The sequence below is a fragment of the Heptranchias perlo genome, chromosome 17 (assembly GCF_035084215.1).
Source record: "Heptranchias perlo isolate sHepPer1 chromosome 17, sHepPer1.hap1, whole genome shotgun sequence".
Lineage (NCBI taxonomy): Eukaryota > Metazoa > Chordata > Chondrichthyes > Hexanchiformes > Hexanchidae > Heptranchias > Heptranchias perlo.
The window spans coordinates 2846942-2863250 of NC_090341.1; the positions used below are offsets into that span (position 1 = coordinate 2846942).

The 16309-nt window shown below is 46.0% G+C and overlaps 1 protein-coding gene across 1 annotated transcript in view; it reads right to left on the bottom strand.

Annotated features, from left to right (window-relative positions):
- si:dkey-156n14.3 (zinc finger protein ZXDC) overlaps positions 1 to 15591 on the bottom strand; it is a gene marked incomplete at its 5' end in the record, with an annotated part of 27882 nt that extends 12291 nt beyond the window's left edge. The window contains 5 exons of the mRNA XM_067999058.1: positions 8328 to 8998; positions 10708 to 10878; positions 12599 to 12729; positions 14788 to 14866; positions 15384 to 15591. Of these exons, the coding sequence (XP_067855159.1) occupies positions 8328 to 8998; positions 10708 to 10878; positions 12599 to 12729; positions 14788 to 14866; positions 15384 to 15591 (1260 nt within the window). The remainder of the gene's footprint in view (positions 1 to 8327; positions 8999 to 10707; positions 10879 to 12598; positions 12730 to 14787; positions 14867 to 15383) is intronic.
- Positions 15592 to 16309: the final 718 nt, after the last annotated feature.

A 16309-nucleotide genomic window follows, 5' to 3' on the forward strand; every position in this document is an offset into this window, starting at 1 on the left:
TCTGCATCCACCATCTTTTCAGGCAGCGCATTCCAGATTAGCACAACTCACTGCGTTAAAAACAACTCATCTCCCTTCTGGTTCTTTTGACAATTATCTTAAATCTGTCTCCTCTGGTTACCCACCCTCCTGTCACTGGAAACAGTTTCTCCTCATTAACTCTTATCAAAACGGCTCAATTTTGAACACCTCTATGAAATCTCCCCTTAACCTTCTCTGCTCCAAGGAGAACAATCTCAGCCTCTCCACATAACTGAATTCCCTCATCCCTGGTAAAAACATTCTGGTAAAAATCTCTGCTCGTAACTTGTGTCTTCAGGTATCTTGGGACATGCGATAGCGATTCACATCCAGTTAATTGCTTTTAAAGTGTATTCACCGCTGTTACGTTGGTAAATGCAGCAGCCAATTTGCACAAAAAAACGACGTTCTCGAATCTATTTTGGGTAGTGTTGATTAGGACATCGGGAGAACTCACTGCTCCTGTTTACATAATTCCACAGGATCTTTCACGTCCACCTGAACAGGTAGATGGGACCTTAATTACCAAAGGCAAAAGGGCATTAAGCTACATCTCCATTCCCACCCCCCACCTCTCAAAAGTGCAGACTGTGGCTGGGAGCAGTTGCATTACAGATTCCCCCTGCTGCGAGAGCGAGAAGGAAAACAGTAGGAATAAAGGTCATTTTCAGGTTGTAACTGGTGGGGTGCCACAAGCTGTTTACAATCTATATTAATGACTTAGAAAAGGGAACAGAGTGTAATGTAGCCAAGAAGGTACAAAGCTAGGTGGGAAAGTAAGCTGGTTCAGCCACAATTGGAGTACTGTGTCCAGTTATGGACACTGCACTTCAGGAAAGATGTGAAGGCCTTAGAGAGGGTGCAGAAGAGATTTACTAGAATCATTCCAGGGATGAGGGATTTTAGTTACATGGATAGACTGGAGAAGCTGGGGTTGTTCTCCTTGGGACAGAGAAAGTTGAGAAGAGATTTGATAGTGGTATTTAAAATCATGAAAGGTCCAAACAGAATAGATAGGAACATAGGAACAGGAGTAGGCCATTCAGCCCTTCATGCCTGCTCTGCCATTTGATAAGATCATGGCTGATCTGTGATCTAACTCCATATACCTGCCTTTGGCCCATATCCCTTAATACCTTTGGTTGCCAAAAAGCTATCTATCTCAGATTTAAAATTAGCAATTGAGCTAGCATCAATTGCCGTTTGTGGAAGAGAGTTCCAAACTTCTACCACCCTTTGTGTGTAGAAATGTTTTCTAATCTCGCTCCTGAAATGTCTGGCTCTAATTTTTAGACTGTGCCCCCTACTCCTAGAATCCCCAACCACGGAAAGAGTTTCTCTCTATCCACCCTATCTGTTCCCCTTAATATCTTATAAACTTCAATCAGATCACCCCTTAACCTTCGAAACTCCATAGAATACAACCCCAATTTGTGTAATCTCTCCTCGTAACTTAACCCTTGAAGTCCGGGTATCATTCTAGTAAACCTACGCTGCACTCCCTCCAAGGCCAATATGTCCTTTCGAAGGTGCGGTGCCCAGAACTGCTCACAGTACTCCAGGTGCGGTCTAACCAGGGTTTTGTATAGCTGAAGCATATCTTCTGTCCCCTTGTACTCTAGTCCTCTAGATATAAAGGCCAGCATTCCATTAGCCTTATTGATTATTTTCTGCACCTGTTCATGACACTTCAATGATCTATGTACCTGTACCCCTAAGTCCCTTTGGACATCCACTGTTTTTAACTTTTTACCATTTAGAAAGTACCCTGTTCTATCCTTTTTTGATCCAAAGTGGATGACCTCACATTTGTCTACATTGAATTCCATTTGCCAGTTTTGCCCATTCACCTAATCTATCAATATCGCTTTGTAATTTTATGTTTTCATCTACACTGCTTACAATGCCACCAATCTTCGTGTCATCGGCAAACTTAGATATGAGACTTTCTATGCCTTCATTTAAGTCGTTAATAAATATTGTGAATAATTGAGACCCCAAGACAGATCCCTGCGGGACTCCACTAATCACATCCTGCCAATGTGAGTACCTACCCATTATCCCTACTCTTTGTCGCCTTTCGCTCAGCCAACTTCCTAAACAAGTCTGTACTTTTCCCTCAATTCCATGGGCTTCTATCTTAGCTAACAGTCTCTTATGTGGGACCTTATCAAATGCCTTCTGGAAGTCCATATAAATAACATCCATTGACATTCCCCTGTCCACTACTTTAGTCACCTCATCAAAAAATTCAATCGGGTTTGTCAGGCACGACCTACCTTTCACAAATCCATGCTGGCTCTCTCTGATTAACTGAAAATTCTCGAGGTGTTCACTCACCCTATCCTTAATTATAAACTCCAGCATTTTCCCCCCCAACAGATGTTAGGCTAACTGGTCTATAATTCCCTGGTTTCCCTCTCTCTCCTTTCTTAAAAAGCAGAGTGACATGTGCAATTTTCCAATCTAGAGGGACAGTTCCTGAATCTAGAGAACCTTGAAATATTATAGTTCGGGCATCTGCAATGTGGTCACCTACTTCCTTTAAAACCCTGGGATGGAAATCATCTGGTCCTGGGGATTGTCACTCTTTAGTGCTATTATTTTCTTCATTACTGTTACTTTACTTATATTAATTCCATTTGCCACTTATCTGCCCACCTGACCAGTCCATTGATATTTTCCTGCAGTCTACAGCTATCCTCCTCACTATCAACCACATGGCCAATTTTTGTATCATCTGCAAACTTCTTAATCATGCCCCCCTACATTTAAGTCCAAATCATTAATATCACAAAAAGCATGGGACCGAGTATTGTGCCCTGCGGAACCCCACTGGAAACAGCCGTCCAGTCACAAAAACACCTGTCGACCATTACCCTTTCCTTTCTGCCACTGAGCCAATTTTGGATCCAACTTGCCACCCTCCCTTGGATTCCATGGGCTTGTACTTTTTTGACCAGTCTGCCACGTGAGACCTTGTCAAAAGCAGTGTAAAAATCCATGTAGACTATATCAAATGCGCTACCCTCATCAACCCTATTTGTTGCCTCCTCAAAAAATTCAAATCAAGTTAGTCAGACACGACCTTCCTTTAACAAATCCACACTGAATGTCCTTGATTAACCCGTGCCTTTCTAAGTGACTGTTTATCCTGTCCCTCAGAATTGATTCCGATGATTTGCCCACCACCACCGTTAGACTGACTGGCCTGTAATTACTCGGTCTATCCCTCGCTCCCTTCTTAAACAATGGTATATTAGCAGTCCTCCAATCCTCCGGCACCACACCTGTATCCAGTGAGGATTGGAAAATGACGGTCAGAGCCTCCGCTATTTCATCCCTTGTTTCTTTTAAAGCCTGGGATACATTTCATCCGGCCCTAGTGGTTTATCTACTTTCAAAGGTGCTAATCTCCTTAATACTTACTCTCTCACTAAGTTTATCCCATCCTCCTCCTGAACTACAATGTCTGCATTGTCCCTCTCTTTTGTGAAGACGGACGCAAAGTATTCATTAAGAACCATACCAACAACTTCCGCCGCCACACATTGGTTACCAAAAATGTGGTTAGGATCAGGAATGCATTGCCAGAGGAGGTGGTGGAGGCAGATTCAATCATGGCCTTCAAAAGGGGATAAGTACTTGAAAGGAAAAAATTTGCAGGACCATGGGGATAGGGACTAACTGGATTGCTCTTGCATAGACTCGATGGGCCGAATGGCCTCCTCCCGTGCTGTAACCGTCCTATGATTCTAGGAGGACGCAAGGAGGCTGCAAAGGGATATAGACTGGTTAAGTGGGCGAGATGGAGTATAATATGGGGAAATGTGAAATTAGAGTATCAGATTTTTTTTTGAAGAGGTGGGACTAGTAAATGTTGGTAATCAGAGGGATTTGGGTGTCTTTGTACACAAATCACAGAAGGTTAGCATGCAGGTACAGCAAGCAATTAGGAAAGCAAATGGTATGTTAGCCTTGATTGCAATGGGGTTGGAGTATAAGAGTAGGGAGTTATATAGGGCTCTGGTGAGACCACACCTGTGTACAGTTTTGGTCTCCTTGCCCAAGGAAGGATATACTTGCCAGACAGGGGGTACAACAAAGGTTGTAAAATTCTTAGAGGGCTTGAGAGCGTAGATGCTGAAACTGTTTCCTCTGGCTAGAGGGTCTCGAACAAAGGTTCAGTGTCTCAAGATAAGGGGTCGGCCATTTAGAACCGAGGTGAGGAAATGTTTCTTTGGAGTTCTCTGCCCCAGAGGGCTGCGGACGCTCAGTCATTGCCTATATTCAAGACTGAGATGGACAGCGTTTTGGACACTAAGGGAATCAAGGGATGTGGCGGGACAGTGACGGACGGGCGGATCGATCATAGCGAATCAGCAGCCTGGTTTCTCACTTCCACTGAAGCTATCCTTTGCTTCGAGTCCCTTTTTGCGCTACTGGCGTAGATCAGTCTCAACCCCCCATTCGTCCACAGGGGGCACCACAACTGACCCAGATTCTGTCCTCACCAGACGTGCACATTTTGCAGCAGGGTTAACTTGTGCCCGCCCCCTACCCCCCACAATTTTCCACTCTAGCCGCTAGCAAAGCGACTAACTCAGCACAGGCTGGGAACCTATCCTGGCACCTTGTATCATGGAGTGCAGAGGCCATTCAGTCCATCGTTGAAAGAGCTATCCAATTAGTTCCACTCCCCTGCTCTTTCCCCATAGCCCTGCAAATTTTTCCTTTTCAACTATTTATCCAATTCCCCTTTTGAAAGTTACTATTGAATCTGCTTCCACCGCCCTTTCAGGCAGTGCATTCCAGATAATAACTCGTAATTATCATTCATAATAACTCGTCTTGTCGGTATGAGTCCTCGCGGGGGTGTTTGCTAGTGCTGTTGGGGAAGGTTTAAACTAGAGTGGCAGGGGGATGGGAACCTGAGCGGGGAGTCAGAAGGGAATAAAGTTGAGAGCAGCAAGAGAGGGGAAGACCCAGGGGAAATCTACAATACAAATAGTACAAACAGTTGTTCAAGAACAAGTGAAAGGGAAAAGCGTAGAGCAGCGGAAAAAAAGTGTACTTTAGGCACGAGAGATAAAATAAAAACTAGAAGGTGCAAGGCGATTAACCCAGCATCAAAGCTGTGGCAGGGGGTTGGGAACCTGAGCAGGGAGACAGAGGAAAGCGTGTCAGGAAGGGACAGAAGGTATGGAGAAAAAAGGTAAAGTGTTAAAAAAGGAAAAAGCAGGAATTAAGTGTCACAAAACATATTTGAAAGTTCTTTATCTGAATGCACGTAGCATTCGTAACAAAATGGACGAGTTAACGGCACAAATAACGACGTATGGGTATGATCTTGTGGCCATAACAGAAACATGGCTGCAGGGTGACAACGACTGGGAATTAAACATGCCAGGTTATTTAACAATCAGGAAGGACAGGCAGGAAGGAAGGGGAGGTGGGGTGGCTATGTTAATAAGGGAAGGAATCACTGTAATACAGAGAAAAGATATTGGGACAAAGGATCAGGATAATGAAACAGTTTGGGTAGAGATAAGGAATAATAAGGGGAAAAAAACTCGTGGGCGTAGTATATAGGCCTAATAGTTGCAACTCTGCTGGAAGAAGTATTAATCAGGAAATAGTCGGGGCATGTAATAAGGGAACAGCTATAATTATGGGGGATTTTAACTATCATATTAACTGGACAAATCAAATTGGGCAGGGCAGCCTTGAGGAAGAGTTTATTGAGTGTATTAGGGATGGATTTCTTGAGCAGTATGTAACTGATCCTACAAGGGGGCAGGCAAACTTGGACCTGGTCCTGTGTAATGAGCCAGGATTAATTAATAATGTCCTAGTTAAGGATCCCCTTGGAATGAGTGACCATAACATGGTTACATTCCATATCCAATTAGAGGGTGAGAAGGTTGGTTCTCAAACAAGCGTACTGAGCTTGAATAAAGGAGACTATGATGGTATGAGAGCGGAATTGATTAAAGTGGACTGGGAAAATAGTTTAAAGGGTAAGACGGTACATAAACAGTGGTGTTCATTTAAGGAGTTATTCTGCAACTTTCAAAAAAAATATATTCCACGGAGGAAAAAAGGGTGTAAAAGAAATGACAGCCATCCGTGGCTAAGTAAAGAAATTAAGGATAGTATCCGACTAAAAACAAGGACATATAAGGTAGCCAAACTTAGTGGGAGGATAGAAGATTGAGAAGTCTTCAAAAGACAGCAAAAAGTAACGAAAGGATTGATTAAGAAAGGGAAGATAGATTATGAAAATAAATTAGCAAAAAATATAAAAACAGATAGCAAGAGTTTCTACAGTTATATAAAAAGAAAAAGGGTGGCTAAGGCAAACGTAGGTCCCTTAGAGGATGAAACCGGGAAATTAATGGTGGGAAACATGGAGATGGCAAAAATGCTGAACAAATATTTTTTTTCAGTCTTTACGGTAGAGGACACTAAGAATATCCCAACACTGGACAAACGGGGGGCTCTGGGGGGGGGGGGGGGGGGGGGGGGAGGAGCTAAATGAGATTAAAATCACTAAGGAATTGGTACTCAGTAAATTAATGGGACTCAAGGCGGATAAATCCCCTGGACTTGATGGCTTACATCCCAGGGTCTTGAGGGAAGTGGCAGTGGGGATTGTGGATGCTTTGGTAATAATTTTTCAAAATTCTCTGGACTCGGCAAAGGTCCCGGCAGATTGGAAAACTGCTAATGTAACACCGTTATTTAAAAAGGGTAGTAGGCAGAAGGCTGGAAATTATAGACCAGTTAGCCTAACATCTGTGGTGGGTAAAATTTTGGAGTCTATTATTAAGGAGACAGTAGCGGAACATTTGGATAAACATAATTTAATAGGACAAAGTCAGCATGGCTTTACGAAGGGGAAGTCATGTCTGACAAATTTGCTTGAGTTCTTTGAGGATATAACGTACAGAGTGGATAAAGGGGAACCAGTGGATGTAGTGTATTTAGACTTCCAGAAGGCATTCGACAAGGTGCCACATAAAAGATTATTGCTCAAGATAAAGAATCACTGGATTGGGGGTAATATTCTGGCATGGGTGGAGGATTGGTTATCTAACAGGAAGCAGAGAATTGGGATAAATGGTACATTCTCGGACTGGCAACCAGTAGCCAGTGGTGTTCCGCAGGGGTCGGTGCTGGGTCCCCAACTCTTTACAATCTATATTAACGATTTGGAGGAGGGGACCAAGTGTAACATATCAAAGTTTGCAGATGATACAAAGATGGGAGGGAAAGTAGAGAGTGAGGAGGACATAAAAAACCTACAAGGGGATATAGACAGGCTGGGTGAGTGGGCGGAGATTTGGCAGATGCAATACAATGTTGGAAAATGTGAGGTTATGCACTTTGGCAGAAAAAATCGGAGAGCAAGTTATTATCTCAATGGCGAGAAACTGGAAAGTACTGCAGTACAAAGGGATCTGGGGGTCCTAGTGCAAGAAGATCAAAAGGTTAGTATGCAGGTGCAGCAGGTGATCAAGAAGGCCAACGGAACATTGGCTTTTATTGCTCGGGGGATAGAATATAAAAACAGGGAGGTATTGCTGCAGTTATATAAGGTATTAGTGAGACCGCACTTGGAATACTGCATACAGTTTTGGTGTCCATACTTAAGAAAAGACATACTTGCTCTCGAGGCAGTACAAAGAAGGTTCACTCGGCTAATCCCGGGGATGAGGGGGCGGACATATGAGGAGAGGTTGAGTAGATTGGGACTCTACTCATTGGAGTTCAGAAGAATGAGAGGCGATCTTATTGAAACATATAAGATTGTGAAGGGGCTTGATCGGGTGGATGCGGTAAGGATGTTCCCAAGGATGGGTGAAACTAGAACGAGGGGGCATAATCTTAGAATAAGGGGCTGTTCTTTCAAAACTGAGATGAGGAGAAACTTCTTCACTCAGAGGGTGGTAGGTCTGTGGAATTTGCTGCCCCAGGAAGCTGTGGAAGCTACATCATTAAATAAATTTAAAACAGAAATAGACAGTTTCCTAGAAGTAAAGGGAATTAGGGATTACGGGGAGCAGGCAGGAAATTGGTCATGATTTTAGATTTGAGGTTAGGACCAGATCAGCCATGATCTTATTGAATGGCGGAGCAGGCTCGAGGGGCCGATTGGCCTACTCCTGCTCCTATTTCTTATGTTCTTATGAGTCAGTTCCACACTGGGACAGCTTATTCACCCGCTGAATTTTTAACCTTGCAGTTCTATTAGTCCCGAAGCAGAAAGGACCGCAAGTCGGCAAAACGCATCGGGTACCTACCAAAAAGGAGCAGCCGGACACCAGGTTTAACTCCAGCTCTTTCTGTGCGCTGAAGGTGCCAGTCGGGGGGTTTAAACTTGAGAAGACAAACTGAGTGACCACCTTGCTCCCCTCCTGCTGGCTCATCACATCGGACACACTCAGCACGTGCCGGTCCACTTTAGCTGGGGTCAGCAGCTCCGGGGCGTGGCTGCCCCCCAGGCTGCTGGAAGGGGCCAGGGCAGTCGCGTCGACAGTCAAGGCTCCGCCGGACGACAGGCCCTGCAGGTCCTGGCAGCTGCTCGGAGCCCGTATTGACAGGGAGGTAAGGGTCCCCAGTGCCTCTGCGTCCACCGTCTGCACGCCGTCCAGATTTAAAGTGCTTTGCTGCAGAGCGCTGTCTATGGCGTGCGACATATCCGTAGTGGAGACGGTCAGAGGGTCCGTGGCCTGCCCCATGGCACCGTTATTGACAGGGACCGTCCCACCAAGCGTAGAGCCCACAGAGGCAGCGTCGATCGTCAGGATTCCCGAGCTCACCAGCGACATGTCCGGCGAGATCCCGACCGGATTGACGGGGACGGCAGTGAAGAGCGAGGCAATGTCCACGTGGCTGAGGTCGCCGTGGCTCGGACTGGTCAGCTCGCTGCTCGGAGTCAAGGAGCCCGTCATCTCCAACTGGGTGAATAGATCTGAAAACACAAGTCCCTCCATATCAGTAAATCTATCAACTCAGAGCAGTCCCCGCCAATTCTACTTAGAATCACACAGCACAGGAGGCCATTCGGCCCATTGTGCCTGTACCGGCTCTTCGAAAGAACTATCCTATTAGTCCCACACCCCTGTGATCTTTCCACATATTCCTGCAAATTTTTCCCCATTCAAGTATTTATCCAATTCCCTTCTGAAAGTTATTATTGAATCTGCTTCCACCGCCCTTTCAGGCAGCACATTCCAGATCATAACAACTCACTGCGCAACAAAAATTCTCATCTCCCCCTGGTTCTTTTGCCAATTACCTTAAAATATGTCCTCCAGTTACCGACCCTCCAGTTAGTGGATACTGTTTCTCCCTCCCAAAAAATACCACAACCTTTGTGTATAAAGCTACTTTTCCTGTAGTCTCAATGTCTGGAAGCCTAGCGGTAATTCTAGCACTTGACTAAAGGCCACCTATTGGTGGATGCGGCAAGTATAGCACGTTACCGTTCCTTAAGGGAGGGTATATTGAGCAGGGACAATTCCACGTATCAAGCTTAGTTAAGTCCAGCTAGTGACGTGGAGCTTGCTTGCCTTATTGACACAGAGAGGAATTTCCCCAGAGTTTGTCCTGAAGAACAACTTGCATTTATACAGCGCCGTTAAACATTCCAACATGCTTCACAGGAGCGATTATCAGACAAAATTTGACACCGGCCCACATGGGAGATATTAGGACAGGTGACCAAAAGCTCGGTCAAAGAGGTAGGTTTTAAGGAGCGACTTAAAGGAGAGGTGGAGAGGTTTAGGGAGGGATTTCCAGAATTTAGGGCCTAGGCAGCTGAAGGCACGGCCGCCAATGGTGGAGCGATTAAAATCGGGATGCACAAGAGGCCAGAATCGGAGGAGTGCAGAGATCCCGAAGGGTTGCAGGGTTGTTGGAGGTTACAGAGATAGGGAGGGGCGAGGCCATGGAGTGATTTGAACACATGGATGAGAATTTTAAAATCGAGGCATCGCCGAACCAGGAACCAATGTCGGTCAGTGAGCACAGCGATGATGGATGATTGGTGCGAGTTAGGATACGGGCAGCAGAGTTTTGGATGAGCTGAAGTTTACCGATCATTCCTCACACACCCCCACCCCACCCCCAGGAGTTAATCGAATGGCAGTGCCCGTGGCTGCACCATCTAAATCAACAGAATAAGTACTGACGGGCCCAACGGTCTTTTACACGCTCGTATGTAATGACACGTGGAGCTGTGGCAGAAATCGGAGCATTACGTTCCAGACAATGTTGACAGGTGCGTTTCAACGGTGAGATACTGTAACCACAGCTGTCTACGGTCACAGTGCAGGCACTCCGGGCAGCCACAGAAACACCGCTGCTGAAGCCTTTCCTCAGGGGCGGATGACACTGCTGACATAGATGAGGTGGGGGAATGAGACGGGAGGGAGGGAAAACGAGAGGGGGAGGCCTGGGAATGAGGGAGGTGTGGGCCCAATCCTCTGCAGAACCTGAAAATCAGCTGTTCTCACCAGAATTTCTGCTCTTCTAAATAACTCTTTAGTGTTGGGGTGCCAGTTAGAACAGGCCAGGGGAAAAGGTACAGTTCCTGGAATCCTGCACTGTTCAGTAGCCAATGCCACAAAATATGACTGCAGTTAAAAGTAGAGGTTTGGCGAGTAGAGGTGACCTTACCAGGGCTGATATTGTGCTGCTTCATCATGTGGGCCTTGATGCTGTGTTTCGAGTTGAAGACCTTGCTACAGTTGGAGAGGGGACAGCGTGTTTTCATCTTGTCGCCATCTTCCAGGTGTTTCTTGGAGTGGATGTACAGGCTGCTCCGTGCCGAGAAACGAGCTTCGCAACCTGAGCACACGGGGAGAGATTGCAATTGGTAAAGAAATTTACTTCCTGGGCCCCCCCTCCCCAATACTTTAACCTGAAGATAGAATTCAAATCTAAACTTTTGACTCATGGTTTACAAAAATGTTAATTCTGAAATGTTTTGGTGGTGGGGAAGGGAGGTTAGGGCATTACTGTATCACCAATGTGCTGTGGTATAATGTGTGACCCAACTCAATTAGGTATAACTAGAACTTGCATCCCCAAAAAACTAAAATAAAGTGAGAGAAGGATCTGTATTTATATAGCACCTTAATCAAGTGTCAGCGTTTCACATACAACTAAGTGCAGTCACTGGTACTTAAGGGAACATGTCAGCCATGACACTTGAACCCACGACCTTCTGACTGGGATGAAAATCCCAGTCCAGAGACTAGAGTACATAATTCAAACAGACACTTCATTGCAGCACTGAAGGAATGATCCCACAGCCACTATTTCGAAGAAGAGCAGGGGAGTTCTCCCCAGTGTCCTGGGTCAATATTTATCCCTCAACCAACATCACTAAAACAAATTATCTGGTCATTATCACATTGCTGTTTGTGGGACCTTGCTGTGCACAAATTGGCTGCTGAGTTTCCTACATTACAATAGTGACTATACTTCAAAAATACTTTGTTGACCGTAAAGCGCTTTGGGATGTCCTGAGGTCGTGAAAGGCCCTATATAAATGCAAGTCTTTCTTCTTTTTTTAATCTGTCAGGATGTGGGCAGCCCTGACAAGCCTGCACTTATTGCCCATCCCCAGTTGCCCTGACAACTGAATGACTTGCTAGGCCACTTAAGAGGGCAATAAAAGTCAACCACACATTGTGGGATTGGGGTTACGTGTTGAACGGACCAGGTAGGGGTGACAGGCTCCTTTCCCTGAAGGACATTAGTGACCCAGCTGGGTTTTAACAATGTTCCAGCATGAATTAAATTCACAACTAAGATGCTAGTGCATTCTACTATAGCCAAGTACACTGCCTTACCCAAACAGCGACGACACAACTGTGCATTTGGCCGTACTGCCCAGCATCACTGTTGCTTTCTAAAACTTCATTCTCGGGATGTGGGCATCGCTGGCAAGGCTGGCATTTATTGCCCATCCCCTAGATGCCTGTTGAGAAGGTGGTGGCGAGCCGCCTTCTTGAACCGTTGCAGTCTGTGTGAAGGGGCTCCCACAGTGAGGTTAGGTAGGGAGTTCAAGGATTTTGACCCAACGACAATGACGGAACAGACAGTATATTTCCAAGTCGGGGTAGTGTGTGACTTAGAGGGGAACGTGCAGATGGTGTTGTTCCCATGCACCTGCTGCCCTTGTCCTTTTAGGTGGTGGAGGTCACGGGTTTGGGAGGTGCTGTTGAAGCCTTGGCGAGTTGCTGCAGTGCATCCTGTGGATAGAACACTCTGCAGCCACGGTGCGCCAGTGGGGGGGGGGGGGGGGGGGGGGGGGGGGAGGGGGATGAGCTACTGATTAAGCGGACTGCTTTGTCCTGGATGGTGTCGAGCTTCTTGAGTGTTGTCACAGCTGCACCCGTCCAGGCAATAGAATTCTATCGCACTCGTGCTTAAAGTCTTGCCTCTACACTGATGTGATCGGTGGCACTTCCTCTTTGGTGTACCATGTACTCGGTGCTCTTCCAATTTCAAGGAACTCTGACAAAGGCTCCCTTACACACACAGCGTAGCTCAGACGTACCTTCGACAGGACAAACAAACGGCCTGGTGCCAAGGTGAGTGATGCTGTGCCCTTTCAGGTGCTCCGCCCTGGTGAACGATTTTCCACAGCCATCCACCGGACACACGAACCGCCGATCATCTTCATGGGTCCTAGAGAGAGAAACAAACTTTAGGGCCCGGTGCGGCTTCAGACTGTGAAAGGATTGCACTAGAAGCTGTGTCCTATTTATTTTGAGACCTAGTACTGAGGATTGTAGCTGAGGAAAGCACCAAGGCTGAAAGGGGTAAAATAGAAGATGGGGAATAAGGACAATGATTAGCCAAGCCAGAGTTTTAAAAACTTGTAGGTTGTAAAAGGGAAGTCTAAGGGAGCTGAGCAGTTCCATGGTTTTGATATCCTGGGAATGAAATGGGAGATTTACATCACAGAAGGGAGCCATTCAGCCCATCACGTGTCAACCGTGGCTCAGTGGGTAGCACTCTCGCCTCGGAGTCAGAAAGTCGTGGGTTTGAGTCCCACTCCAGAGACCTGAGCACAAGAGCTAGGCTGGCACTCCCAGTGCAGTGCTGAGGGAGTGCTGCACTGTTGGGGGGTGGGGGTGCCGTCCTACTGATGAGATATTAAACCAAGGCCCCGCCTGCCCTCTCAGGTGGATGTAATAGATCCCACGCAGATGAGCAGGGGAATTCTCTCCAATGTCCTGGCCAATATTTATCCTCAACCAATCACAGATTATCTGGTCATTATCACTTTCATGATTGTGGGAGCTTGCTGTGCACAAATTAGCTGCCATGTTGGGTAGATGAACTTAATAGAGTTCAAATCCCCCTATTCCATTGCAACGATGTGCCTAATCCCCGACCCTGGAACACCCCTCAGCACGGTGTATCTATTACACCTGCTGTGAGATTACCATTAATTTAAGATCTACAGTCCAAAATAATGAACAAAGTCTAGAGCGCGACAAAAACACCAACCCTACTCCGTCCAGACACCGTGTCTGATTACTCTATTACCAATACCCCTCCAAGACCATCTACTCACCCCCTACTTTAAAAAAAAACTGCATTTTTTTCCCTCCACACCCCCTCCCCCGGAAATCAAGCCAACGTGCTGATATTGCAATCGCCCTAAATTCTCCCCTCCCAGCAGATTATCCACTCAGCTCTCTCTAAAGGTGCCAGGCGATAAACTACCTTCTTTGGGTCAAAAACTAAATACTGCAGAAGCTGGAAATCTGAAATAAAAACAGAAAACGCTGGGAACATAAGAATAGAAGGACCCCCAGCCAAGTCTGTGAAAGTGGATAGTGTTAGCAAATTCATGAGATTATCTGGCAGCGAGGGACACGCGAGGGACACTCGAGAGACAAGGGTAGCGGTTTTATTTTTAAACACCGGGACAGGGCACGAGACAAATAAACGAGGACAGCCTTTCCTTCCCCACCCAGAAAGACGCTAGTCCTCCACCCCACCGGTATTCAACGGTCTCAAATAATTCCAGGGTTTGCGCCTTTATTGCTGACTCAAGTGGCCATTCCATCTGTAGATCAATTTGAGACTAACTTCCTGCCACCAGTCCTATATTTGCCTTCTGTCAGTTTGAACCCACGTTTCCCCCCACACACCCACCCTTCTACTGCATTGGTTTAATTTGAAAAAGTATTGTGATTTTCCCCTTCTCTATACATTAACTGCTTTACACGCCTCGATAAAGATCAGGTGTGCGATAACTCTGGTCTTGGGTGAAAAATCTAAACCCCTCGAGTCTTTTCTCAGTCCCTTCGACACGAAGGATCGGTCTCAAGGCTCATTTCTTCACTGCCCCCCAAAGATTGAATGCTTTCCTAGTGTCTCGGGACACAGCACTGACGCTGTAGTAAGACCAGAGCACTGCGGACCTTGAGCATAACTTCCTCATCGCTGTTTTGCCTGGATTATTCTATTTGCATTGTTGATTGCTGCCCTGCAATTACTGCACGCGTTAAACACGGACTCTACCAAATCCCTCCGTCTCCTTTCAGCTGCATCCTTAGCTAGCTCAATGCTATTTATGCGGTACCTGTTTTACCCACCTCCTTCTTCCCAATCTTTACAGCCAATCTGTGTTAAATGTCAATTTGCAAAGTTCTGCTTTTCACCCATGTCCTGCTGTAACCGTGTATAAATCCTACCAAAACTAACACTGATTTTGGGCTTTTTTTTTACCTTTTGTGTCGTAGTAACTTTGACATGCAGGTGAATGACCAGCCACAGCCATCGAAGTCACATATAAAGGGCCTTTCGCCTGCACAAGAAAGATTGTCCTTTTAAAAATCTGCAGTGACATTTACTCCAGTTGAACTAAGAAATCTTATGCATTCAAACCAAAACATAATACACTGCACCCTGTGGAGACGATGATACTGGAAAACATTCTCAAAGCACTAAATGCATCAGCCAGATAATAATTTAGTAACTGTATGCATTTTACATCTGTCAATGATTATGGCACGTAGCCTGAAGTAGGGTAATAAGAGTACGCACCAGGCTGCTGCAGAATAAGACATTTCAAATTTAATAAGTCTAAAAGTGACGTCAGCGTCCTTGCAAGTGTTTTTATTTCTGAAAGCAAGAGTTTTTTTTGCCAGGAGACAGTGACTCTGCTACAGGCATCAATACTTACAGATGAATAAGTCAGTCTTAAACATTCCTATCATCAACTGTTACCCAGAGTGGGTTGTAATTTTCTTTAAATAAGGTTAGGTGAGATGTGGAATGATTAAGTCAGAGCTGAAGGAGACTGCTCCATTAGTTAACCGTACCCGTGTGGCTTCTCAGGTGAATCTTCAAGCGGCAGGCCTTGTCGTAACGTTTGTCACAGCCAGGGAAAGAGCAGGTGAAGTGCTCCTGATCTCGGAAATGAGAGCGGTTGTGAGAGCCAAGGGCACTGATGGTAATGAACGTCTTCTCGCAGCCTGCCAACACAGAATGGAGAGTTTCACCCACTTCATAATAACAAAACACGTGATATCATTCTTCCTTCCCTTGATCTGTAAGTCTACACTTATAATGCCACACATCAAAAAATACAGTGCACATTTGATGTTCCCGCTGAACTGCCATTAAATTCTACACAAGTGGACCGGCATGGGAACTCCCCTAGCCCAGGGGTAGCCAGGTTTCTGGAGCACGGTGGTGATGTTTAGCTGATAACCTAGCCTGTGCCTTTAAAGCCATTGCTCTAAACAGGCATGCCACCCCCTTAGCATCATCCACACCCAGCTCCATCCACTTCTCTAGGCCACAGACTCAGCCATCAAGACTGCTTGTCTGATAACTTCCTCCAGCAAAACATCGGGAAAACACCCTCGCCAATGGTTCTATTCCTCTCCCTGGTCAGGGCCACGGGCTGTACCAGGCCCCCTGTGCTCGGTTTGACCCTGAGCTGAGTTTCCAACTCCACATCCTCTCTAACCATCAGCCATGGCTCAGTGGGTAGCACACTCACCTAAGTCAGAAGGTCATGGGTTCAGATCCCACTCCAGAGATTTGAGCCCAGAATCCAAGGCTGACACTCGAGCAATGAGATAAATGACCTGATAATCTATTTTTTTTAAAAAAAGTGACATTGGCTCAGGGATAAATATTTGCAAGGCACCGGGGAGAACTCCCCTGCTCTTCTTCAAAAAGTGGCCATGGGATCTTTTACGTCCACCTGAGAGGGCAGACGGGGCCTCGGTTTAACATA